Source organism: Haliotis cracherodii, unplaced genomic scaffold (genome assembly GCF_022045235.1).
Source record: "Haliotis cracherodii isolate W230 unplaced genomic scaffold, xgHalCrac1.p SCAF_1, whole genome shotgun sequence".
Classification (NCBI taxonomy): Eukaryota; Metazoa; Mollusca; class Gastropoda; order Lepetellida; family Haliotidae; genus Haliotis; species Haliotis cracherodii.
Genome location: NW_027266264.1, coordinates 64,682,847 through 64,710,312, shown reverse-complemented (window position 1 = coordinate 64,710,312; position 27,466 = coordinate 64,682,847). Strand labels below are relative to the sequence as shown.

Below are 27,466 nucleotides of genomic sequence, written 5' to 3'. Positions count from 1 at the left end.
TCTGGTGTCCCCTGCTGTGATACTACTGGAATATTGCTAAAAGCAGCATTAGATCCAACTTACTCAGTCACTCATGGTTGTAAAATTATCTGACGCACTGTGCCAACATTTTGAAGAAAGGTCATCAGAGGTTTGTAAACAGTGTTGGTGTCCCACTGCCTTTGAGATATCTGAGTAACCAATGTCCAGGGACTTCATCCGATTGGTCCCCCCCCCGAGCAACTGACAGCAGCCCTCAGTGCAGATGAGGATACCCATGTGCTACTGTCCCACATCTCGTCGTATCCTAGACAATAAACCTAGAAATTGTTTTATTGTTTTTGTCCTCATTGAGTCTCCAGACGAATTCCCAGACAGAAGGTACATACATAGGTCTGCGCCATTGAAGTCACTATGCAAGAGGTGAGGCCATTTGTACAAATGGTGTCCCAATCACCTCATTCTTGTGCATGTCATGTTTCAGTAGTTGGTTGAAGACTTGTACGGTTGTCGATCGTTTCCTCTTTCGTCTTAGCATGCTTCAGTCCCACATTCATGATTGATTTCTTTGATGAATCATCAAAAGAGATGCCAAGCAGATCAGTCTTACGTCCAACGAGCATATGTGCAAGGTCTCTCTTGTCGAACCTTACTGGCCGGTGAGGGAGTGTTTGTAAAAGAACACCTCAGCACTGACATGCTAATATCCATCCAATTATCCCCACGTCACAGTTACACCAGCCTAAATGCTCTAGAAAGAAAATGAAGAGGCAGGTGATCAGGATGCAAAGGGTTGTATTGCACAGGATTGCAGTGGTGCATGACCCATTGTTTAGGTGGTGACGTATGTGATGTGTTGGGGTGAAGTGTTTTTTGGGAATCTGGAAACTTTGTTCCAAGACATTTCCACTCCAGGATCGAAGAAAAAGGAAGAAATGCATAGTGTGATAGGTATGGTAAATGGACAGGTACATAAATGTACAATTTGTTATAAATTTTCTAATTATGTTGGTCAGTCTCTGATGTCTCAGTTGAGTGAGTGAGTGAGTATGGTTTTACGCCGCTTTTAGTAATATTCCAGCAATATCATGGCGGGGGACACCAGAAATGGGCTTCACACATTGTACCCATGTCGGGAATCCAACCCAGGTGCGTGACGAGCAAACGCTTTAACCACTAGGCTACCCAACCGCCCCATGTCTCAGTTGATGACTGTAAGTCTTGGTTTGCCTAATTCTCACCAATTGTTTCAGAGAAGGAACTGAACCAGCTGATAGATGAACTGGACGAACTGTTCCCTGAACAGGAGGAGGAAGATAAGTCCATGTACCTGGAGGAACCACTGCCACAGTATGTACTGACCGTCTCCTGGTAGATCTATTATACCATGTATAGGAGGGAGATAAGTCTATGTACCTGGGGGAGCCACTGCCACAGTGTGTACTGACCGTCTCCTGGTAGATCTATTATACCATGTATAGGAGGGAGATAAGTCTATGTACCTGGGGGAACCACTGCCACAGTGTGTACTGACGTCTCCTGGTAGATCTATTATACCATGTACAGGAGGGAGATAAGTCTATGTATCTGGGGGAACCACTGCCACAGTATGTACTGACGTCTCCTGGTAGATCTATTATACCATGTGTAAGTCTATGTACCTGGAGGAACCACTGCCACAGTATGTACTGACCGTCTCCTGGTAGATCTATTATACCATGTATAGGAGGGAGATAAGTCTATGTACCTGGGGGAACCACTGCCACAGTATGTACTGACCGTCTCCTGGTAGATCTATTATACCATGTATAGGAGGGAGATAAGTCTATGTACCTGGGGGAACCACTGCCACAGTATGTACTGACCGTCTCCTGGTAGATCTATTATACCATGTATAGGAGGGAGATAAGTCTATGTACCTGGGGGAACCACTGCCACAGTATGTACTGACCGTCTCCTGGTAGATCTATTATACCATGTATAGGAGGGAGATAAGTCTATGTACCTGGGGGAACCACTGCCACAGTATGTACTGACCATCTCCTGGTAGATCTATTATACCATGTATAGGAGGGAGATAAGTCTATGTACCTGGAGGAACCACTGCCACAGTATGTACTGACGTCTCCTGGTAGATCTATTATACCATGTATAGGAGGGAGATAAGTCTATGTACCTGGGGGAACCACTGCCACAGTATGTACTGACCGTCTCCTGGTAGATCTATTATACCATAGGAGGTATAGGTGGAGGATTATCTTCATTATATCAATCACTGTATAGTCTGTTCCAGACTCTATCATTTTCATAATGTCGTCATATGGCTGGAATATTGCTGAGTGTGGCATTAATCAACAAACCAACCAACAAATCTTTGCACAAAGATAGCATGCAGCTGTAATGAATCCATGTGTATTTGGACTTTGGCTGTAGTTTTCCACTAGTATATATGGTAATATCGGTGTTGTCTGTTCCAGAAGGCCGATCGTCAAGGCCAAAAAGTCTCCTATTAAGGCTTCCCTCACCAGTGTTCATCGGGCAGAACTGGAGGAGAATGCTCTCATCATCACTGCAGAGGAGAAACTGCTCATCGAGGAACAAATGCGAAAGGTATGTTACGGTCAAACTAAAATAATGCTTTGTTTGTTCAGTTGCTCCATGTAATTGTAATGTCAGGACATGGTTTATGAGTAAAGAATCACTTTTCCCTATACTCCTGCCACTTACAGAACTGACAGTCCACAACTGTAATAATAATAATAATAATAGTCAGTTTATTTGGCACTGTACTCCATGTATACGCGTGCTCTAAGCGCATAGACATTTTATTATCCCGGTCAATGGATCTGTGGCCACTCAACAATCATTCTCAGCTCCATGGGGAGTATACTACCCATGCTGCCTGTTAGGCGCTTGAAGGTTAACAACCACATTGCCATCTCATCCTACCGGGTACCCATTCACTGCTGGGTGAACAGAGGCACAATTTGAAAAGAATTCACTTGCCCGAGGATCCCAGGTCGTGTCATACCAAAAGATCTTAAAAGATGGTACTTGTTGTTACCCTGGCTGGCCCTTGGAATTCAGGGAATAAAACAAGGACTGGTCGGCATGGATTCAGTGTACTGTGTCTGACGGGGGTATCCATGTTAAACTGCAGCAAAACTTATATCAGTGAAATAATCTTGAAAGCGACTTCACCTCACCAGATATCTTTGACTTGTCAAGAGTCACTTGATGAAATTAAATGAAGTGGTACATGTTACTACATATGGGACTTATGCTAGCATTTAATCCTGACAGTACTTTAACAGTGATGTCCACTGCCTTGTTGGTGATGTTGTGCACTCAAGGTCGGCCAGTAAGTGTAACAAGGAGTAACAAAGATTTCTGTTGCAGCATGTCCAACTGACAACACAGCTCTTCTTCCTGTGTAAGGGGAGCGAGGACTTCGAGCCCCTGACCAGCACGTGCAGACAGCTACTGGTGAGAACTAGTTGCATGTTTCACTTCCATGGAGTTGCCTGGTAATGAGGCTCTGTGCAGGGGGGATCAATATGGAGGCAGGGATTAATTGAGGACTCCAGACTAAGTTTCCTTGGGAGGCAAATTGGGGAAAATCGTGTTTTGTTCAAAATTGGATGTTTTATATATGAAATTTTTAATTGAAATTGGGAATTTTTACTGTTGTTTGCTGCAGACTTGGGACCAAATGTCGGCCTCTGAGCAGGTCAGGGGCACGGGTGGCCCAGTCATCTGAGGCGCCTTGATTCACTGTGCAGAGTTGCATCCCTTAACCTATGATTGTGGGTTCGAATCCCGGTTCGCCCCAGTGATGTTTCTAGGTTTGTCAGCACCATACCCGTGCTCGTTGGTTTCACCGAAGTGGTAAACGTCTGAGACCTGCATCACTTCGGGCTTTCCTCCCACATTAACCTGACACGCCTGGAATACTGTTAAAAGCGGCGTTAAACCCAGTTCACACACTCTCTCTGAGCAGGTCTAGTTAAACCCCTGGGTGGTCGACCAGACAAGTTCCAGTAAACAGTAAACCAGCTAATGTAAGATAGATTTTGTCTAACCCATGGGTGGAAAATACGACAGTCTTCTTGTTTTGTTTACCTATTGTAAATGTAAGGTAGGAAATTTGTGATACAAATACTTCAAAACTTCTCTGATGGACCAGTGAGATTTCTGGGCATTTTGTCTCTAAATGATTCAGTAGAACAAGTAAACCAGGCCAAGTGCTGATTCATGGCCAGAATAGGCCCCCTGTACAGTAAGCAATGGTAAGCCTAGTATCAGCTGACTAAAAGTCATGAGTTGGTGGTCACAATGCTTGGATTATGCTCATGCTATCAACCACAGGTTTGCCAGACTCATTATTTACAACCTCACATGATACAGCAGTAATGTCACTTACTGCTTCATAGAATAACAATCATTCACTCAAACTGTAGAGGGAACTGGATATCTTCCGATGTGTGTCGATGGCGCGTGACCTGTCGTCCTACAACGTGTGTAACCTGCAGCTAGCTATAGATGCGGTTGGTGAAGATAACTCATGGAACCTCAGCCAGGAGAATGAGGATGCTTCCTCCTACTCCGTCGAAGACACCAACAGCAACGCAACAGACTCCGACTACGATTCAGTGGATGGTGGAAAGAAGACTGCCAGAAAGAAAGGTAAATCATTAACAATGAAACCTCTCGGCTCCTTTTGTGTAATTCCTGCTGGCGTGTTGCTAATCTTTAACCGGCATTTGTTCGTCCCTCCCAGGCAGCACATCTACAAAGCACCCGTTACTGCCGTCTCAGATTGAGGTGTTCTGGTCCAGTCCGGTGTTCCTCTACCCACAGTTGCTGCCGTGTCGACGGTTATTGTCACAAGAGGAAGCCAGAGACAGCCGGCTTACTTTCACTACCGGGGAGGACAAGTATGCATTTTTGTTCATAAGTTTACTTTGTATAACACTTGATGGCCATGGTTTTGCACTTTGATGGTTAAAAACCTAACTTATTCTTAGAGTTGCTTCCTTCCCATGCCAGGATCTCCTAGTTCCCTTTGTCTGGTAGCATCACATCTAAACTCTATGGTTTCACCACATTGAGGTGACATGCTGTATACTGTCTAAAGCAATGTTAAACCCAAGTCTTTCATTCACTCTCTTGACTATGTAGTGACGGCATAATAATAATGTGTATTATTGGACACACCTTCAAGATTAAGTTCTTCCTACTAGTCATAGTGATATATTTACTTTTGGTGAGTACGAGTAAGACCAGTTTCTAAATTAAGATTCTTGTATTCATTGTAAACGGGAATTGGTTGATCAGATTATCTTTCTGCCTCCCCAGCTTGATAGCCCTGGGTCTCGAGCAGTTCCAGCATCTGAAAAACCCTCGCAGTCTCCTTCAGAAGTACCTGCTACCAGCCAAAACCATCAAGCAGATCAACCTCAGAATCAAGAATATGTCCAGCCAGAGGTCTCCAGACAATCCTATCAAGGTAGAGTTGTCTCCCCTTGTCATTACCCGCCAAACTCCTTGCATCGATAGCCCGTTTGCGGAGCTCTCTATACTATCGCTGCCACCAGTCAAAACTCCCCACTGTGATAGGTGGCCCCAACTGTGCTTGGAGTTGAACTCGCAAGCGAAGGACCGTTATGTTTACAAACAAGTGACGGCTGTCGTGACGCGATTACACTTACCCCTGCTTAATTACTTTCTTTGTTTGTCAATTTGAATTTCTATTTCATTAAAACTATTGTGTTATTGATATAGTAAGAATGTAAGGGAGAAGTTGGTTGATATTCCATTAGCCAGCAATCTCGAACCAATCTGATTATACAAACAACAAAGTAAATTCATCTGGAAAACATTGTCAGTCGTAAACCTTTTCAAAATTCACTATGATGGCATTCCCAAAGACATAAACAAAAGTATGAACATTACTACATTTGGGGTTAGAGGGCAAATTTCAAGATTCTTGTAATGGCCACGCACACACTCGTGGCAGCGATGTTACCAAGAGTGTAACGAAGGTGTCACGCGCTGGGAAGGAGCTTACTCCTGCATGCAAAAATGATTGTCATTGCATATGATGCCAGACACTATATAGAAGATATTCACATGTGCTTTGTTTTTTGTAGTTTTAAATTCTTTCTCCCTACAGTATTTCCGGCAAAATAAAAACATGATGGCAAAGACGCTGGTTGTGGAAGCCTTCTCCCCAGACCAAATGGTGGCTTTACAAGACCAGGACGACAGTGTTCTGCCTATCTGGGCCAAGGTTTGGGCTTATCTACAGCCTGTTATTATTTCTAAGTCAACTTAAGTGTTGGCATATACACCTGTTTTACACAAAATATGCTACCGTTGCTGTCATGAATCTGTTTTTATGGTAGAATTTAACATGTTAACTTTGTTTTTACACAGTGATCAGAAAATATTTTTTTCCCCTTTGTTTCATCCTTAAATTAAAAGAATTTATGACACTCGGATGTCTCTCTTTAAGATGAAGTCCTATGTATTGTAGAAAAAACGGGCCAAAGAGACAGCCCTTGCTGTCAAGGAGAAGAAGAAGCAAGAGAAGAAGAGCAGTGAGAGGAAGAGATCGTCAAGTCTGAGTGCTCCATTGGACTTAGCGGACATTAACAATCAACTCGAGGTAAATGGTTTCAGATAATACTTTTTACAAGTCTGTAAGGATGTGCCCTTGTGGCTACATCTATGTTACCATGGTTCAGTGCTCCAAAATACGTCATGGCGTTCTACTCGGTTGTGAGGGAAGTAACCTGAGAGTGTTGTGTCTGTCAGGTGGATGTCACATGGTCTCCAAGGAAGAAGCACCGATCGGCACCAGTTTCACCCGCTGATAATGAGGACGGAGACAGTGGTGCAAAGAGGTAAGGCGCTTGATTACAAATTGCTTTGGTTACAGATAAAGAAAATATCGCAAATGTCTTCTGTCTTGTCTGGATACTTTTTCAATAAATAGAAAAAAATTGTTTCATTGGATCATTTTGAGAAAGTATTTTTTTAAAATTGATTATCGTGTTTACCAATGGTTTTATAAACAAAGTTGTTAAAAAAAGAGGCCTCTATTCTAAAGTAAACAAACATGATGTTTAGGCTACTTGTTTCATTGTGAGACTCACCACAAGTGTGCCGAGTACATGAAGGCCTTGGCGAATAACGAATGTTATAAATCTCGGTTGATCAGTTGAACCTATGTCAAATCCCTGATACATTAATGATTGCAAACAATTCTTGAGAACAATCATAATATGCCAAACCTTTTAAATTACACTGAATATAACAATGGACCTGCATGTACAAATTCAGAACCACCCTTTCAGACGCTGTGTAGAAGACACTTACCCTCGTCTGACGTATGACTTCCCACCAAAGACGCCAGTTGGCAAACCTATCATCACACCAGAAGGCATCTTCATCCCCTTCAAGATAGTGCCCCAAGGTACCTCAGTATCAACACCATCCACACCATCCTCAACATTTCCTAACCCGAAACTATCTCTCCCTACAAGTATTTCTTCCGATTTTAATTCCCTGCGTGGGTCCATTCGAGTGATTCCTGGTACCAAACCAGGGGAATCCCCTCAGATTTTATCGTCTCTGATAGCTATTCCTGGGAAGCCAGTTCAGCTCTTCTGTGGCCCGGACACAGGGACTGCTGCTGTTGAGGGCTCAAAAGGACAAGACAGAGGTCACTACCAGGAACCGACCTCTGATCTCGAGCAGACATCTGTGTCAAACCAGGGTCGAGCAGTTGATGTGACGGAGTCGGTTGAGGTGGTGAGTAGGGATGTTTGTGAACAGACTGAGGTGCATGAATCTGGAAGTCCTTCATTAACATCTGCTGCACATGAAAGTGTTTTGGTTGATGAAGGGATGTTCTTTGAATGTAACACTGATGCTGTGGATACAGTGAACACACAGTCGGTTGAGGGGGCTGATCATTGTCAAGTAGAGACTAGCAGCAGCGCTTGTGGTGTTAGCAAAGGACACATAGCTGACGCCACAAGAAAAATGGCTTCTGAAATGAGCCATTTGAACTTGTTGAACATTAATAAAGTCAGAAGCCAGACGTTTCCGACAGTTATGGAGTTTGATGATACTGATAATCCTCTGGTAAAATGTCCGGCAGGTACAGTGTCTGACATGACTAACAATCCCCATGTAACATCTCCAGCAGCTATGGAGTCGGGCGTTGCTGAAAATTGTGATGTAACATGTCCCACAGATGTGGAGATGGATGTGGATGATAATACTCAAGTAACTCTCAGAAACCTTCCAGAAGATCCAGGGTTAAATTCAGGCCATGATAACACTGTGGTCTCCGACAATATTCAAAATAATGCTGTTGTGCAGCCAAGCTTGTCAGGAACAGCGGTTGATGAAGCTGAACATGGCGCCCAGCAGCTCGAGTCTGATGATACTACAGATCACACACAAGATGTTTCAGACTCGTTTGATGCCTTGGCAGAGGGTTCTCTTGTTGAAGCATCCTTATCGAATGACATATCACATCCAGCTAGTCAAGCTGTGGCCACAAGCATGAAGGAATCACAGAGGGAAAGTGTTGTGAACTTGAGTTTGGAGGTTGCTGCTAGTGCAGTGATATCTGAGAAGCAGAATGAAGCAGACGTCAATACTTCCATAGCTTCTGCTGTGATTGTTGACAGTACCCAGCCTCAGCTTAGTGAAGGAGATATCTGTGAAGTGAGTGTTGCAGACGTCAAGGAAGTGAGTGTTGCAGACGTCAAGGAAGTGAGTGTTGCAGACGTCAAGGAAGTGAGTGATGCAGACGTCAAGGAAGTGAGTGGTGCAGACGTCAAGCAAGTGAGTGTTGTAGACGTCAAGGAAGTGAGTGTTGCAGACGTCAAGGAAGTGAGTGGTGCAGACGTCAAGGAAGTGAGTGATGCAGACGTCAAGGAAGTGAGTGGTGCAGACGTCAAGGAAGTGAGTGATGCAGACGTCAAGCAAGTGAGTGTTGCAGATGTCAAGGAAGTGAGTGGTGCAGACGTCAAGGAAGTGAGTGGTGCAGACGTCAAGGAAGTGAGTGTTGCAGACGTCAAGGAAGTGAGTGTTTCAGAGGTCAAGAAAGTCAGTGTTGCAGGTGTCAATGAAGTGAGAGTTTCAGACGTCAAGGAAGTGAGTGTTGCAGATGTCAAGGAAGTCAGTGGTGCTGACGTCAAGAAAGTGAGAGGTGCTGACGCCGAGGAAGTCGGTGTTGCAGACGTCAAGAAAGTGAGTGTTGCAGACGTCAAGGAAATCAGTGGTGCTGACGTCAAGGAAGTGAGTGTTTCAGACGTCAAGGAAGTCAGTGTTGCAGATGTCGAGGAAGTCAGTGTTGGACAAGTCCAGGAAGTCGGTGTTGCAGATGCTCCAGCTCATTCAGGTGAGGACAGGGCACCAGTAGTATCAAGTGCTGTCAGTATTCATGGGGTTGTGCCAGACCAGGTGTTTGAGATCACATCAGGTTCCGAGAAAATGGACCAATCCATCAGCAGCTCGGATCAAACTTCAGTTGGTGACAAAGATTCTAAGGAGCCTGTAACAACTAGTTCAGAAGAGCTTGAAACAAGCTCAGAACAGAAACAAGAAGTTGTTATGGGCATGTCTGGAGATGCAAGTAACCATGGCAACACTACCAAAGCATCTGGTCCAGCTGTAGATGAGCTCTCACCTAGAGGTTCCCCCTCCTTCGCCAGTACGCCCAATGTGACCCCATTAGAGATCATTGCAGCCTTCTGCCCCTACTACTCTCCTGCATCTACCTCCAAGACTGCTCAACAGAGTTGCTTAGAAAGGACTCCACCAAAGAGGCAGTCGGAAACAGGCTTCCGTGAACTGAAACCAAAACCACCATGTAAGCTGAATGAGCCTGAGGGTGACCTACCCATGCCAGTTTCTCCTTTCCTCCCAAAGATAGTCTCAAAAAGTCCCAAGAATAAGAGAGTTGTGGTGGGAAACAGGACAATTCTACCAAAAGCATTTGTGTTGGATACCAAAGAGTCACCGACAAAGAGGGCAGCTAGGAGCTTACGGAAACGAGCTCAGATGATTTGTCAGAGAACTAGCCCCTGTAAACTTCTCCCTCAGACTGACCTCCAAAGGATTCAGAGACTGCAGCTTTGCCCTCTCGGCAAATCTTTATCAAATATCGGGCGGTCTAAACGAAAGCAGGCGACTCCAGTGCGCAAGCTGCTGCATAACTCCCTGAAACGTTCCAACAGTGAGAGTGATGATTTATCCGAAACAGACGAAGGCAGACGATCAGAGGATAGTCCTAGACTGAGGATAGGCCCTAAACGGAAAATGTCTGATGTTGATGGGAAGCAGGAAGAGAGTGATGGTGGTCAGAGCGAGATGGAGGATGCAGTGTTGTCACAGGAAGACAGCCAGAATGAGGACGAGGCGGAGGACGGACAGACGGCAGATAAGAACCATCTTGATATGCTGATGACAGCTAGCACTACACTCAGGTAGGCATGGATTGTCAATATTTATAGGTCTTTCTCATTTTCATAATTTCAGAGGAGGTTTGCACCTGTGAAAATCTGGGGTAGAATAAGTCTTCAGCAACCAATTCTTGTCGTAAATGATGACTCTGCTTGTCGTAAGAGGCGACTTACGGGATCGGGTGGTCAGGCTTGCTGACTTGGTTGATATATGTCATCATATTCCTATTGCAAGGATTGATGCTCATGATGTCAATCACTGGATTATCTGGCCCAAATTTGATTATTTTCAGACAGCTGGCATATAGCTGGAATATTGCTGAGTGCAGCATTAAACAACAAACAAAAACACAAAACCACATCGTTAGTCTAAACTTGCTAAATATATATTTAATTATATAATAATTATTTGTGTGGAGAGTTTAAGCAAAACAAGCTGGTATATGTACAAGGGGACAAGTGGTATGGGAGTTGCTCCATTATTTTGATACTGAACTGAAATCTAAAACCTAGCTGTGACATTGTTGCGTCACCCGCACTGTTAACATGGTTTTGCATATGATAATTTTCTGTTGAGGTTAGGGTCAGGTCAATTGTAAAGTCATTCACTTATCATGCGCCCTTGAAGATCCAGGTTTAAAAAAGGTCTTCAGCAACCCATGCTTGCTGTAGAAGGTGACTATGCTTGTCGCAAGTGGCCACTAACAGGATCGGGTGGTCAGGCTCGTTGACTGATGCATGTCATCCTATCCCAATTGCTTGGATTGATGCTCATGATATCAATCACTGGATTGTCTGGTCCAGACTTGATTATTTACAGAACACCGTCATATAGCTGGAATATTGCTGAGTGTGGTGTTAAACAACAAACAAACAAGCTTGTTGTGCTGATATCTAAAAAGGGCCATGTCAAGTGGAGTGTTTCTGAAATTGACTTAAAGCCGTTCATTCACTCACTGAACTCCTTCACAGTGACGATAGGACCGTTAGCAGACTTCTTGGATATCATAATTGGGGAATAATGTTTTGTTTGTATGGAATACTTATCATGCTGACATCTTTAAAATATGTTTATGAGTGCTCACTAAACGTGCTGAAGGTTATAGTGCATGTGGCTTAAGCAGACGCCTCAGTTTTAGTGGAATTACTCTGAAATTAGAGCCATAACCATGATAACTAAGGAAGTTGACATCAGAAACTTTAAGAAAGTAAATTACCTTAATTTTCATATGATTCTCAGCTCACAGTTTGTATCTAGAGTTGTTTCCCTTGGGTCTTTCAGGTTGTTGTGTGATCAGCGTGACCTCTTCATATGCCATGTATTCATCGTATAAATTATTTGAGATGGGCTGATTTCATTCTCCATGTTAAGTTTGTATCTAGAGTTGTTTCCCTTGGGTCTTTTCAGACTGGTTGTCTGTTGCCATTTGTACAAAGTATAGTTTAGAGAGATGGGCTCCATGTTAACAGTCACTGCTGAGTTATAGATTAACCAGTCAAAGATTCTTCATCCATTTCAACATTAATTTATTATGTAAACATTTTCTAATGGAATTCCACACATTTTGTGTTGTTTAGGTTTGACCACAAGAAAAACCGAGAGAGGAGCAAGAGCAAGAAGAAGAAGGAACAAACGCTGGCCATGTTGGCGCCAGATCTCTTGGAGATGGATCCAAGGGTTAGTGTTGCCATGGTTACAATGCATTTGCTCGCTAACGTTATTAGCTGTCCACTGGTTTCGAGGGGGACATAGGTTGAAGTACACTCTATGTTAGTTTATGTTCCCTGATACCCTCTATGTTAGTTTATATTCCCTGATACCCTCTATGTTAGTTCATGTTCCCTGATACCCTCTATGTTAGTTCATGTTCCCTGATACCCTCTATGTTAGTTCATGTTCCCTGATACCCTCTATGTTAGTTTATGTTCCCTGATACCCTCTATGTTAGTTCATGTTCCCCGATACCCTCTATGTTAGTTCATGTTCCCTGATACCCTCTATGTTAGTTCATGTTCCCCGATACCCTCTATGTTAGTTTATGTTCCCTGATACCCTCTATGTTAGTTTATGTTCCCTGATACCCTCTATGTTAGTTCATGTTCCCCGATACCCTCTATGTTAGTTCATGTTCCCTGATACCCTCTATGTTAGTTCATGTTCCCTGATACCCTCTATGTTAGTTCATGTTCCCCGATACCCTCTATGTTAGTTCATGTTCCCCGATACCCTCTATGTTAGTTTATGTTCCCTGATACCCTCTATGTTAGTTTATATTCCCTGATACCCTCTATGTTAGTTCATGTTCCCTGATACCCTCTATGTTAGTTCATGTTCCCTGATACCCTCTATGTTAGTTTATGTTCCCTGATACCCTCTATGTTAGTTTATGTTCCCTGATACCCTCTATGTTAGTTCATGTTCCCCGATACCCTCTATGTTAGTTCATGTTCCCTGATACCCTCTATGTTAGTTCATGTTCCCTGATACCCTCTATGTTAGTTCATGTTCCCCGATACCCTCTATGTTAGTTCATGTTCCCTGATACCCTCTATGTTAGTTTATATTCCCTGATACCCTCTATGTTAGTTTATGTTCCCCGATACCCTCTATGTTAGTTCATGTTCCCCGATACCCTCTATGTTAGTTTATATTCCCTGATACCCTCTATGTTAGTTTATGTTCCCCGATACCCTCTATGTTAGTTCATGTTCCCTGTTCCCCTCTATGTTAGTTCATGTTCCCCGATACCCTCTATGTTAGTTTATGTTCCATGATACCCTCTATGTTAGTTCATGTTCCCCGATACCCTCTATGTTAGTTCATGTTCCCTGATACCCTCTATGTTAGTTCATGTTCCCCGATACCCTCTATGTTAGTTCATGTTCCCTGATACCCTCTATGTTAGTTCATGTTCCCCGATACCCTCTATGTAAGTTCATGTTCCATGATACCCTCTATGTTAGTTCATGTTCCCTGATACCCTCTATGTTAGTTCATGTTCCCTGATACCCTCTATGTTAGTTCATGTTCCCCGATACCCTGTATGTTAGTTCATGTTCCCTGATACCCTCTATGTTAGTTTATGTTCCCTGATACCCCCTGTGTTAGTTCATGTTCCCCGATACCCTCTATGTTAGATCATGTTCCCCGATACCCTCTATGTTAGTTTATGTTCCCTGATATCCTCTATGTTAGTTCATGTTCCCCGATACCCTCTATGTTAGTTCATGTTCACCGATACCCTCTATGTTAGATTATGTTCCCTGATACCCCCTGTGTTAGTTCATGTTCCCCGATACCCTCTATGTTTGAGTATGTACTCCGATACCCGCTATGTTAGTTCATGTTCCCCGATACCCTCTATGTTAGTTCATGTTCCCCGATACCCTCTATGTTAGATTATGTTCCCTGATACCCCTGTATGTTTGATTATGTACTCCGATACCCTCTATGTTAGAATATTTCCCTTGAGCACGAAGGGCGAGGGAAACATACATAAACAGAGAAGCTTCATCAACCCATGTCACCTGAGAGACCGGTGGACAACAAATTTAACTTGCCACAAACCTCATTATGTTAGGGGGTGTGTCTTATGTACCGGTGTGCATGCTTAGGAACAATTCAGTAAGAATACCAGTTACCACAGAATTTCCCTAGGTCTTTTTCGTTAAGAAAATATGGTAAATATCCAAAGAATGGTGTCTTACATCATTAATTCAAGATACAAAATTGTGGTTGGCATGTTGCAAATGTCATGCCAACATTTCGGCAGTTCGAGTGGGAAACAAGAAATGTACCTAACATGCATCGAAAATAATATAATGGGTCTCAAGTCAATCAGAATCTGACATCCATGTGCGAGGTAAGAGAATTACTCATGGAAATCATGGTATAGAAGCTAAAGTCATGAAAATGTGCCGATGATATTTGTTTCAAGCAATGTCACTGACAGTTTTATCGATGCCAGGATGCGCTGATCTGTGGTTTGAATCCCAATTTGCCACAAATATGAACCTTTGTCACCACCATATCCTTGTTCTTTCCACCTGAGTTATAATGGCCGACAACCTGCATCTGTTGATAGAGGTGATAGGCGATATAGATGTAGAGAAAACCTCTCAGCCTTTTTGTCCTGATCACATACTCTGGTATTTTGAGATAACTCCAGCACAACTTCTGTCTGATCTGACGGTATTCTAAAATATTCCTGAATTATTGCTAATCAAAATACTCAGGATATTTGTCTTTCCTTGTCAAAAAACATGTTTTTCTCATCTTGTCAGGTCCCAAATTGAGATAATCATGTCATTTGACCAGAAATACAACCATAGTGTCTTTCAGGCAGGCTTAAAGTATTTCCAGTTTTATTCTTGAGTGAGATATTGATTGTATACTCAAATGAGTTATTTTTCAAAGAATTCATTGTTTCATCACTAAATACAAAATGAACATATTCCTCATGTATAGAAAGACGAGAAGGACACGGCGTTCGCCCAGGCGTACCTGGACAGGGTTCGTGATGGTCTGAGTGGGAACCTGCAGGTATACGAGGAGTTCCTCACACTCATGTACAACGTAGGGAAGGATGGACTCTCAGCTGTCGAGGTGAGTATCAGAAGGCTTCCTTGAAGCTTTAATAGTACTAAATCAATTTATCATCAGAATTACAAGAAGGAAATTTTGCCATCTGCTCATCAACAGATTGGATCAGTGGTATGTCTTCATAAACACAACATTCTTTTGTTAAGTAGATATTTATGTGACTGGAATTTCTTTTAATTTCTTCTTATTTTTCACTGCTTACACTTTTAGATGTGCTTTTTGTCTGATTCGCATTACAATTGTTCTGACCAACATGAGATGTAAACCAACATGTTTATTTACTCATAGATTATAGACAAAATTTATCGCAGAAAAACTTGATAAAATAAAAAGAGCTCACAAAGATTTTGATATCTTGAATGTACAGTAAAGTGACAACAGTTTTTGATATATGCTAAATACCGAGATTACATATATTCTGAACAAAAGAATGAATATTTTTATGAAATTGTGTGCTCAGTCTTCACTACAAAAAATAATCCCCAAAATGTTTGATCCCTAAATTCTTTTGTTCAGTATATACATAATCTCAGATCAAGACATATATCAGATGTATGACAGTATGAAATACTTTGTCAATATCAAGGAAACAACTCAAAGTATGTGTCATGAATCTTACGTTTATTCTGGTAAAAGTCATTGCTTTGATGTAGATGCCTTGATAGCAGTGTGAACAGTAGGGCGATGACTGTGCCATTTTCAGTCACTGCAGTGTGATCATCTGTCTTTGTTCATCTGGTTTGTCCATGATACAGGAGTAGAAAATAAGTTCATTGATATCTTTGTACTGTGTCCTGACCCTTCTTAACAGTAACACTTTGCTGAATATATTTTGTGGAAAAAAAACCAACATGAATCAGGCTTTATGTAACAAGTCTCTGTCAGGATCGAGGGACCCATGAAGATCCGGGTTAGAATAGGTCTTCAGCAACCCATGGGACAAAGGCGACTATGCTTGTCATAAGAGGCGACTAACAGGATCAGGTAGTCAGGCTCGCTGACTTAGCTGATGCATGTCATCGTATCCCAATTGCGTGGATCGATGCTCATGTTAACAATCACTGGATTGTCTGTCCAGACTCGATTATTTACAGACCACCGTCATATAGCTTGAATATTGCTGAGGGCGGTGTTAAACAACAAACAAACAGGATCAAGTTCTCATTCCACAGTAATCTTACTGCTCTGGTGCTGTAACCCACATTACATTGTCTCACCACAGTAAAGTAGTTCTGAGTTCGGTGGTGTCCTTGGCAAATGTCACCTTGATGATGTTGGAGATTTTATGAATGTTTCAGGTGAACCTTATTTTGCACTTGATCACCTTTTCATCACATGTCTGTATCCTTGTGTTATGATCCAGTGTAACGGTTGGGTGGAGAATATTTGTCACCTTGATCATATTGAGTTTGTGAGTGCTTCTAGTGAGTCTGATTTTTTGCACCTGATCACCTTTTGGTCACATTTGTTGTCATCCAGTTAGGTTGAACAAATATTTGTCACCTTGATCATATTGGAGATTTTATGAGTGTTTCTAGTGAAGCTGATTTCACACTTGATCCCCTTTTATGTCCCATGTGTTTAACTTTATGGTTCACTGACTTGAGGATCCCTAATGGTTGTGACGAAGTCAGGCATTGACTTCATGACCAAGTCAGTGCAAGTCGAGTTCCTTCTGACACCATCCCCCATCTCAATCTGCAGTGAGGCTATTCTTCTTCGTTGTTTCCTGTGAGTGCACACATATATGAGTCGTTTCAACTCGCTGCGGAACTTCTGTCCATTGATGCAGTACAGTAAGAAGTTTATGGCATGGTTGCCATACGTTAAGAAGTTCATCACCGAAGCCGTCAGCGTGTACTTCGATAGTAGATGGAAGTCAACCAAAGGCCCATCGTAGAAGTCGAAAGTGTATGGCTTTATGATAATTAGAGCAGCTTTCGGTGCAGAGGCCACAAGGAAGGTCAAGGACACTGACAGAAGCATCACCGTTAGACGTGAGTTTGAACGGATGGTAAAGGTATTTGTGTTATTCAGTGATGATGCTTGAAGAGTTTGTTGTCGCTTAATGGCTTTCCTGCTGTCGAGGATGATAAGGATGTTGAACACAAGCAGAACGATGAAGGGAATGAAGGAATACAAGGCTGCATCTATCCATGGAAACACATAATCATTGAATCGGATGTACTCTTCCTGAGAGCTGCAGTATCCCCTATCACTGATGGTCACTGTTGCAAAGAAGTGAGCGTTGATCCCCACGAAAATCACTCCAAGAAAAATGGACACAACTTTAGCTCGGGGAATAGTTGCATGTTTAGTGACAGTGAATGGAAAGTGTATGGCAATGTAGCGTTCCACTGTCATGGCAACCAGTATCCAAGCTGCAAAGTCAAAACTCCAGTACGTGAGAAAGTTGAATATTTTGCAAGCCGCTGGACTCAGTATGAGAGCATCCCATCCAGTGAGGTAAGCGAACCACTTCCGGAGACAACCGAAATACAGAACCATAGTATCGGCAACTGCCAACACGGCCATGTAGTAGCAGGTGGACGATCTCAGCATCGTTTTCCTAGTCATCACAATAAAACTTAGCACATTGCCTATAGTTCCAAGCACAACAAGAATAGGGTAACAGTAGATACCGAGGTATCTCGACCATCGGTACTCTACATACGAGTTGAGAATAGTTTCCAGATCAAAGGATGGCATTGGTGGACGAATACCTCCATCTGTGCCATTGAGAGTTGAGTTTGTACCGTTCTCCGTCATGTCGACATCAAACATTATTGTTGTCATTTCTTGCGTTGAGTTCCCTGCCATTGTTGGGTTGACACGATAGCTCACGTTTATGATTGGATGGTGGAAATGGTGGCACCGATTTTACCCAGTATCGAGATGTGTATGGACATGATCCAAGACATCAAGATGATCACAAACGTCTCTCTGGTTCATAATCCTCCTGGATATACACATTAACACGAAACACAGATCTCTGCTCAGTGAGAACATACAGCATACAAGCTGTGTGAGTTATGTAAGCGACTACTTGTACTCACAGCTAGAGATTTGACTGTCTCCGAGCGTTATGTCTGTATGGAGCAACATCGTGAGGACTGGCAGGTGAAAGACAGCTGGCGTGAGTGGTCTCCTCACTGTTCACGTGGCTAGGTCAGGAGGAGAGTTAACCCATCAACACCCACCACCTAGGCAGGAAGCACCTGCTCAAGCTGAAGCCATTTACCTTGGTGCAGCAGCATTAGAAATTGGCACTAGTCCTGTAGTCGTTGCCAAACTGCTCAATAATTGGTAGAAATATGCCCTTTTTAAGTGTTAGCTATATGTTTTCTTTATAAGGACTAGTGGACTAAAACTGTGAGTTTCTATCGCTGTGCACCATGTCATACAGCCATTTAGGGGTCTAATGGAATAAAGAAGTTGTCATCCATAAAGTCTTTACTGCTACTTACCACCTTCTTCAAATGCCAATCAAACAGTTCATTAAGGGGTGTATGTTGAGAATCAAAAGTTTGGTAGCGGTTTTGTGATAATTTGGCTTTGGATTGCTATATATTGCACACTGAATCAGCCGAGTCATTGCAGTTTTCTGGGGCCTCAAAAGTGTTAAAGTCAGAAGTGGCTTAAGGTTTGTGTGTCATAGGACCCAGATGGAGCATAAAACAGAATATGACAGACAGCAAGTGGTCCACTTGTTCAATGCTGACTAATAATACAGCGTGGCCCACTTGATATCACCAGTATCAGTAAATATGCTTTCTTCCCATCTTGGTTTTGTTGACACAATTATTTATGACTGTTTGAGAACCCTTCATGGGCTGGTTGGGTCAGTTATATTATGACTGGTGAGAGCCAAGTTCCACCTGTCCAGTCAGCTGATGTGGAGTAGCGTTATGCTGTAATTAGGTCATAATATGTTTTAGTATGAAAAGTTAAAGGACATGGTGTGAAAAACTCCCATATTATTGGCCCTCAAGATCCGAAGATTTGGTCATATGTATTAGAATTGGAGTTGTTACTTTTAACAATTGTTTGGGACTTGAAATAATGTGTAATGTATTGGTTAGGCGTAACTTAAATATTTGACATTTCCAGTTGAAGAGAGCTCTTATCACATGCTTATCTTTCCACTGTGGCAACCTCTTCCTTTGTTTGTTGTACAAGTGGAATTGAGCACAGAAATTCTATTGATTAGCAATCACTGGCATATTTTCATGTAAAAGAAAATGTAGTTTTGTCTGAAGTTTAGGAAGTTCTTGTTTAAAGTGTATGGACAAAAGACAACTTCTGTTCAACTTCATGGTGGTAATTTGTACATCCCATATTCTCCTCATCACAGTTGTTGTCATCATATTGTTTTTAACAAATTTGGTTTTATATCCAATTTGATAAGGTTTTTTTGTCGTTTCTTCTACAAGAAGAAGTACTCAGAAATAAAAAAATATAGTGGAAGGTAGGTGCAGTGAGGAATGGTTCTGCAAGGTGCATTTTTATCCCCCACCTTGAAGTGTAGCAGAGGATATAGGAATGGAGTTTGTCCATTCTCAAAGGGGACAAAGTGTCTAAAAAAATATTCAAGTTAGAGAAGTGAAACTTTACACATTGATATTACTGGTCATGATGTTAAATGAGTTTGATAGTTGGTGTCTTAAATTCATTTTTTACCTAGTTTGGCCCTTGCTCTGTTCTTTTTTACTTCGTGCATTCTGCGTCTCAGAAACTACTGAAATTACATGAATGATGTTTGCATGCTAATATATTAGAGATACTTGCCAAGACAGAGTTCGAAAATTGGTGGTGTAAATTATGCGGAGTTATGGCCCTTGCTCTGTGCTTTTCAACTTAAGTGCATAGTGTCTGCAATGGAGACTTGTTTTTTAGAAACAACTGAAGTTAGTTTGTCTAAGAGATACTTAACAAGACTGAGTTCGAGAATTGTGCGGCTGCCATAAATTATTTTTTCCTGAGAAGGTGCCTTTTGTGTGTATTGATTTTACATTTAGTCATTTTTTCTGATGACATAAATCAACCCTATTGCCTATCTCTTCTTCAGGCTTTATAGGACTCTTTAGATTGTAATGTGCTCCATGGTGGCGGATAGCGATAACATTTCGGTCTCAACCAATAAAAGCTGAATCAAATGTGTTGTAGCTTGGATATTAACTTAACATTATTATATTTAGCAGCTGACTTGTCAGTTATACTGCTCATATCTCATAAATCAAAGGGTGGAGGTAGCCATGGTAGCCATGGTAAACGTTGAGCATCCTAGTGTTTCTCTATTAGATTTCCAATATCTCGATGACAGGGATGTGTTTAGATTAGAATTTGAGATTGCCCTTGCCATAACTTATGTATCTGCCAGTCCCAGGGCATTGTATCAAGGGTTTGCCTCCTTGTTATATCTCCATATACTTCCTCGTTATATCCCTAGTACTTCATCATTATATCCATGTACTTCCTCATTATATCCATGTACTTCCTCATTATATCCATGTACTTCCTCATTATGTCCATGTACTTCCTCATTATATCCATGTACTTCCTCATTATATCCATGTACTTCCTCATTATATCCATGTACTTCCTCATTATATCCCTAGTACTTCCTCATTATATCCCTAATACTTCCTCATTATATCCCTAATACTTCCTCATTATATCCAAGTACTTCCTCATTATATCCCCAGTACTTCCTCATTATGTCCCCAGTACTCCCTCATTATATCCATGTACTTCCTCATCATATCCCTAGTACTTCCTCATTATGTCCCCAGTACTTCCTCATTATATCCCCAGTACTTCCTCATTATATCCCCAGTACTTCCTCATTATATCACTAGTGCTTCCTCATTATGTCCCCAGTACTTCCCCTCGTACTTCCTCATTATATCCATGTACTTCCTCATTATATCCATGTACTTCCTCATTATATCCCCAGTACTATCCCCAGTACTTCCTCATTATGGTTGTGTCCAGGGTTGCCTGTATCCTTTGATAATTAAATTTTCGGTGTGTTCATGGAAATTCCTGCATTCTGATTAGCTGAATTGGTCACGTGTTCTTGCATTCATTTCCCAATGAATGTAAAAAATTAAGCCACGCCCACCGCGGCGCACTACTTTTATTACTGCGGAATGTCGGGGAATCCCAATAGTACAGTCGAGGGAATTCCCTTTTTGCTCACGTGTAACGTCATACACAAGACATTTAGCGACTTTCATGCATATTCATTGTCCAAACTACCCTTTGAAACTGAAGGCCGATAATGAATGAAACAGCAAACGTGCAGGCTCGCTCGCCTGTTTTTTTCCCGCTCGCCTCGGTTCAACTTTTATGTCTTCGGGTTTCATTTCTAACTAGCATTTCTCCAACTGTGTTTTACCGTAATCAGGGAAGTAATGTTTGAATCATGCAGTAAATGACCATGTTATTTGAAACAGCCGCCTTCTCTCGGACATATTTCTTCCGGTTCGTTACAGTCTGACTGTTGCAGTTCTTTTCGCCTCTTGCCTTAATTGACAGGTCCAATGAACATTGTTTTAATCCCACTCTCCGTTGATTGGCTACTGACTGTAGGCATGTCAAGTTATGTGCATAAATTAAATGATCACCTGATTCATGTCACGCCACAGTATGTATTCCTACACCTGGAATGTTTATCAATGTCGTCATTTTTGTCTGTTTTGATATATGCAACTGTTTTGGGTTAAACTATTGTAGATAAAACATGTTTTACGTTGTCGAATTTAATTATAAGCATTGACTGTATATTTTTTTCGGTTCATTGAGGTATTGAAGATATGGGCAGCCCTTGGGCAGCGCGTAGCGGATTCTTACAAAAGTTTGCATATCCGTTTTTCGAAACATACCTCAATGAACCAAAAAAAAATACACAGTCAATCCTTAATTATATCCGATGTACCTGTCCATTGAGGGTCGTTGTGTCCAAGGTTGCCCGTATCCTTTGTTATATCTGTTTTACCTGTCCATCGAGGGTTGTTGTATCCAGGGTTGCCCTATCCTTCATTACATCCGATGTACCTGTCCATCGAGGGTCGTTTTATCCAGGGTTGCCTGTATCCTTTGTTATATCCGATGTACCTGACCATTAAGGGTCGTTGTATCCAGGGTTGCCCTATCCTTCGTTACATCCTATGTACCTGTCAGTTGAGGGTCGTTGTATCCAGGATGGCCTATCCTTTGTTATATCCGATGTACCTGTCCATCGAGGGTCGTTTTATCCAGGGTTGCCCTATCCTTCGTTAACCAAACAGTTTAATGTTAGTTCTAAGAAGATAACAATAAAATGGTGGATTGGCAACTATAGTAACTATAACTCCCGACCATCGCTCATGCAACTTTCGAAAACTGACCATCCATCAGCGAAACAGAATATCTCGGACTGTCAGGGAGGCAGGTATTTTGAACACTGTTTCTACTTGTGTACGTCAATTTAAAATGCAAAGTGAAAGTATAGATCTTTTGTACAAAATGGTGGTTTTCTCTCCTCCAGGTGTACAAGAGGCTGAGCCAGCTGCTGAAGGACTTCCCCGAGCTGCTGGGGGACTTCGCGGGGTTCCTCCTCCCGGAACAGGCCCTGATGTGTGGCTGCTTCATGCAGAACCAGGAGGTCACCAAGGCCAGGACACTCCTCAGGAAGCTGGAGGTACCCACAGCTAGATAGGAACATATTAGCATGATCATAAGGACGTCCTACTGTTTGATGACAATTTATGTCTGGTGAAAGGATGGTAGGGCTGAAAAGACAATTGTATTACAATTTATAGTGATACAGGTATCTGTTTTACGGCATGTGTTGGGATATACTGGTAGCTAAGGTATTTGATAGTGATTGACACTGGGTAAAACATATATATGACAAGTTTCATTATTAATTGAATCCTTTTTTTATACATACAAAAGTAAATATTACACTGTAAAAGTCAGCCACATATGCATTCTGTCCTTTTGTCAATCAATTTTGAAGGGAAACATCATATGTGAATGAATTTCTAAGTCGATTTCAGGTTAAAAGATTCAATTAATAATGAAACTTGTCATATATATGTTTTACCCAATATACTGGAACTCTGGACAAAATATTGCAAGACGTATCATTTGAAAAGCTTATTTCGGTATACTGGTATAAAGTTTGTCCCCAGCGACCTATTATGGTTGTAAGAGGCAAGCAATGGTTTGGTTGTCCGTCTTGGGGACTTGGTTGATCTCATGTCATTGTTGCTCATGATGTTAATCAATGGACTGTCTGTACAGAGTCTACTACAGACCCAATGAATTTCCGCCCGACATCATATAGATTTAATATTGCTGAGTGAAAAGTTAAACAAGAAACAAAGCTTGTTGCCCACTCACTTCTTAGTAGAAAGGGGGGCACGGGTGGCCCAGTCATCTAAGGCCCTCTGATTGACTGTGCAGAGTTGCATCTTTGGACACACCATCAACCTATTATTGTGGGTTCGAATCCCTGTTCACCCCGATTATGTTTCTAGGTTTGTCAGCACCATACTCGTGCTCGTGGATTTCACCGAAGTGTTCAATGTCTGAGACCTTCATCACTTCGGGCTTTCCTCCCACATTAAGCTTACACACCGCGGTATAACTGCAATATAGTTAAACGCGGCGTTAAACCCAACTCACTCACTCACTTAGTAGAAGGATGGCTTGCTTACATGAAACTACTGACAATGAAACTGTAGACTAATCTGTGGGAATACAGTGTTACTGGACAGGGGGCTGCAGTGGAGTTTGATTCAGTGCACGTGGAATTCATGTTCTATGTATATATATATGCATCAATGTGTCAAATCGACTCTACACATGCACTGGAGCTGTTCAGATTAGTGAATTGATGTCTGCACTGTTTATTGAGATATTTGTTCCGCTGTAGTTGTCTTCGGAAGTTATAGAAACGTCAACCTTCCCCCATGTTGTTACCGACTACATAGATTATTCACATCAACTGGGTCAGATGTCAGATTATGATTTTACTGAGAAGTGGAATCTGATTAGTCAATAGGAGGGACATAGAAGGGACATAACTCCTAATAGCCACAGGTGGTGCTACTATCAAGCCCAGAAATCCCAGCCTAGTGGAAACTGTACTTTTATAGTCAGGTAACTCCCTTGAAGATGGTGACAATAGAAAAGCATAGAGGAGATAGCTAAAGGGCTATACCACATTGCTGACCAAGGTTCATTACCTTATTATCAGCGCTAATTTATGCTTGTCGTAAGAGGCGACTAACAGGATTGAGCGGTCAGGCTCGCTGACTTGTGTCATGCATGTCTTGGTATCCCAATCGCATAGATCGATGCTAATGATGTTAATCACTGGATTGTCTGGTCCAGATTTGATTATTTACAGACCTCGCTTAATAGCTGGAATAAGGTAAGGTATTGATGATGCGAAATACTGTAACTGTCTGCAGGTGAACTACGAGCAGCAGCCGCATCACTTCCAGCGAGTTCTCAAGACTCTGTCCCAGTGGTACCAGAACCCCAAGCGATCTCCCGACGATCTGCGAGACCTCATTAAGCCCCTCATTCGAGGTATGCCTCATCTTCAGGAGGAGTTCTCCGTGTTCTTCCCCGAGGACAAGCCACCAGACAGGTACTGTATTCATCTCCTTGTGAACAGTAGGGGAGTTTAGTGAAGGTTAGACACATACTGTATCCATCTCCTCGTGAACACTAGGGGAGGCTAGTGTAGGTCAGACAGGTACTGTATCCATCTCTTGAACACTAGGGGGGGGTTAGAATAGGTCAGACAGGTACTGTATCCATCTCCTCGTGAACAGTAGGGAAGGCTAGTGTAGGTCAGACAGGTACTGTATCCATCTCCTCGTGAACACTAGGGAAGGCTAGTGTAGGTTAGACACATACTGTATCCATCTCCTCGTGAACACTAGGGGAGGTTAGTGTAGGTCAGACAGGTACTGTATCCATCTCGTGAACACTAGGGGAGGTTAGTGTAGGTCAGACAGGTACTGTATCCATTTCGTGAACACTAGGGGAGGTTAGTGTTGGTCAGACAAGTACTTTATCCATCTCCTCGTGAACAATAGGGGGGGTTAGAGTAGGTCAGACAGGTACTGTATCCATCTCCTCGTGAAAACTAGGGAAGGCTAGTGTAGGTCAGACAGGTACTGTATCCATCTCCCCGTGAACACTAGGGTGGGTTAGAGTAGGTCAGACAGGTACTGTATCCATCTCCTCGTGAACACTAGGGGGGGTTAGAGTAGGTCAGACAGGTACTGTATCCATCTCCTCGTGAACACTAGGGTAGTTTAGTGTAGGTCAGACAGGTACTGTATCCATCTCCTCGTGAACACTAGGGGAGGTTAGTGTACCTCAGACAGGTTCTGTGTGTTGAATAAGATTAAAATATATTGGAGAACATTTTCTGTTATACTGTTCACATATTTCATAATTATGAAAAATTCCATAATCTTATGTTTATGACCAGCATCTTGTAGGTAGCGCCTTCTAACTCTGTGTCATGTTTCGCCTGTTGTGTTGAGGTGGAAAACAATGTGTGTTGGCAGCTACATGGACAGCTTTGAGATGGTGACCCTTGGTGATAGTGACTTGGATGAGGATGCGAGTGTGGACAGTTTCGAAGACGTCATCATGCCAAGTGAGATGGACCCGTACCGCACCAATTGCTGTCCGTGTGACTGTCACGACGATCCCAATGACATGAAGCTGCACAAACGCATCAGACATTGCTTCAACTGTTGTCTCAAGGTACGTAATCTACTGTTAGGTCTGTAAAATGATTTATTTACACCTGCTCAGAGGCCTCCAAGTCTGGAGCAATTAAAAGTAAAATTTCCCAAATTCCCAAATGGGAAATATAGTTCACTCACATATCATTCAAATGCAACCAACTGTAAAGGATGGTGAGACTGAGGAGGGATTGTATATATAATGCAGGGATGTGAAATCTCAGCGGAAACGCGGAAAATCGTGTTTTTTAGAACAGTAGTCCTCGGAAAAAATCGTCTTCCTCATAAAAATATAATCAAAGATTTGAAAAAATTCTCCGAAAAATATTATTGTGTTTTCGCCCAACCGTCGCGGATTGTCCTGTTTTCGATCAGAGCTTTCAGCATCATATATGCCTTTACTATCATTCATGACACATATGTTTTCTGTCACGAATACTTGCACTATAACGTGGGGTGTGGCGTCTCACAGCAATTGTTAATACTCTGAAGATGGCTTGTTTTTAAGATAAAGTTGTCTTTTAGCCCATAAGTGAATGAGATGTTTTACAGTTGTTCATGTGATTAGCGAGAAAACTATGTATGTTTCTTCATCGTCCTTCAGGGGATATATGTTGTATTAATGTCTAATTGCAATGTTGTTTTGTTTTTTTCAAGGTAAGTATAAGGTAATCTTTTATCAATATGCTTGAACATCCAGACCCCGCGGGTAGCCGGATGCATGGAAGCTGTGCCAGATTTTTTAAAAGTACTGATTTAACTTTGTAATTTTACTGCATCTGCCATCTTTGTTTATTTGACTTGACTTTTGCCATAGACTTAATTATATTTCTTGGTTTGAAGGATGTCCAAACGGCGCGAAATTGCTTAAAATGCAACCAAATATTTATGGGGGGGGCATGCCCCCAGACCCCCTTAGAGTTTTCCTCTCTCTTGGGCAAAACCTGCTCACATCCCTGATAATGTGTTACAACCTGCAATGATCACCTTTGTGATCCTTGAGCAGTGATGTTTCCTTACATGCCCTCTTCGATCCCCAAGCTTGCCTGTCTCAGATGTAGTATAACAATGAGAGAAATAAAGTCTCTTGCCTGCCTCGGGTACTCATTCAAAGGAAGTTCTATATCTATATCAATACACCATGCTCTGATACATTATTTATGGAGAAACGTCCTTTAAAGATTCTCAGTTTGGGACAACATAATGTTCTTTTGCAGTTTAATGGCCACAGGCACTTATGTAAAATTCCTAGATTGATCTCAGAACATTGTATATTGACGAGGTAATTTGTTGCAGGTGATTGATGGGAAGCTATACTTCCAACCTAGCAGCAAGAAGCTGCATCCAGCTGAAGTGGTGGTCCACAAGGCTATGCCCCCCTCCCCCCATACCAGCACCTCCCTGGAGCTGGAGGAAGACCAGACCGCAGACAAGGAGAACCACAATTGTCTCAGCAGTCGGCCAACCATTGTGTCCCCATCAGTCAGTCACTCCTCGCCGGCCAGGGCAAAGAAGATCAAAGTGAGATTGGTTTATTGTACAGTCTCAGTCTGTCTTGGAAACCAAGGGCCTAGGGATTCTAGCTATGACTTTTATCAGTGTTACTATGGGAGTTGCAACAAATCTAAAGT

At 42.2% G+C, this 27,466-nt stretch overlaps 2 protein-coding genes across 3 annotated transcripts in view; one reads left to right on the top strand and one right to left on the bottom strand.

The window, feature by feature from the left end:
* LOC139456964 (uncharacterized) overlaps positions 1 to 27,466 on the top strand; it is a 42,129-nt gene that overhangs the window by 9,688 nt on the left and 4,975 nt on the right. For both annotated transcript variants that reach the window (XM_071238456.1, XM_071238511.1), the window contains exons 10-25: positions 1,233 to 1,329; positions 2,457 to 2,589; positions 3,379 to 3,465; positions 4,440 to 4,665; positions 4,760 to 4,916; positions 5,338 to 5,488; positions 6,155 to 6,271; positions 6,518 to 6,649; positions 6,799 to 6,887; positions 7,341 to 10,490; positions 12,045 to 12,144; positions 14,935 to 15,072; positions 22,601 to 22,753; positions 24,537 to 24,718; positions 25,653 to 25,854; positions 27,132 to 27,356. In XM_071238456.1, the coding sequence (XP_071094557.1) occupies positions 1,233 to 1,329; positions 2,457 to 2,589; positions 3,379 to 3,465; positions 4,440 to 4,665; positions 4,760 to 4,916; positions 5,338 to 5,488; positions 6,155 to 6,271; positions 6,518 to 6,649; positions 6,799 to 6,887; positions 7,341 to 10,490; positions 12,045 to 12,144; positions 14,935 to 15,072; positions 22,601 to 22,753; positions 24,537 to 24,718; positions 25,653 to 25,854; positions 27,132 to 27,356 (5,339 nt within the window). The remainder of the gene's footprint in view (positions 1 to 1,232; positions 1,330 to 2,456; positions 2,590 to 3,378; positions 3,466 to 4,439; positions 4,666 to 4,759; positions 4,917 to 5,337; positions 5,489 to 6,154; positions 6,272 to 6,517; positions 6,650 to 6,798; positions 6,888 to 7,340; positions 10,491 to 12,044; positions 12,145 to 14,934; positions 15,073 to 22,600; positions 22,754 to 24,536; positions 24,719 to 25,652; positions 25,855 to 27,131; positions 27,357 to 27,466) is intronic.
* On the bottom strand, positions 16,657 to 17,889 carry LOC139467248 (probable G-protein coupled receptor 139). The gene has a single exon (XM_071248921.1). The coding sequence runs from the start codon at positions 17,887 to 17,889 to the stop codon at positions 16,657 to 16,659; it is 1,233 nt and encodes a 410-aa protein (XP_071105022.1).

Bases quoted from the DNA above. Each gene is read 5' to 3' on its own strand.
- LOC139467248 (XM_071248921.1), bottom strand. From the start codon at position 17,889: ATGGCAGGGAACTCAACGCAAGAAATGACAACAATAATGTTTGATGTC.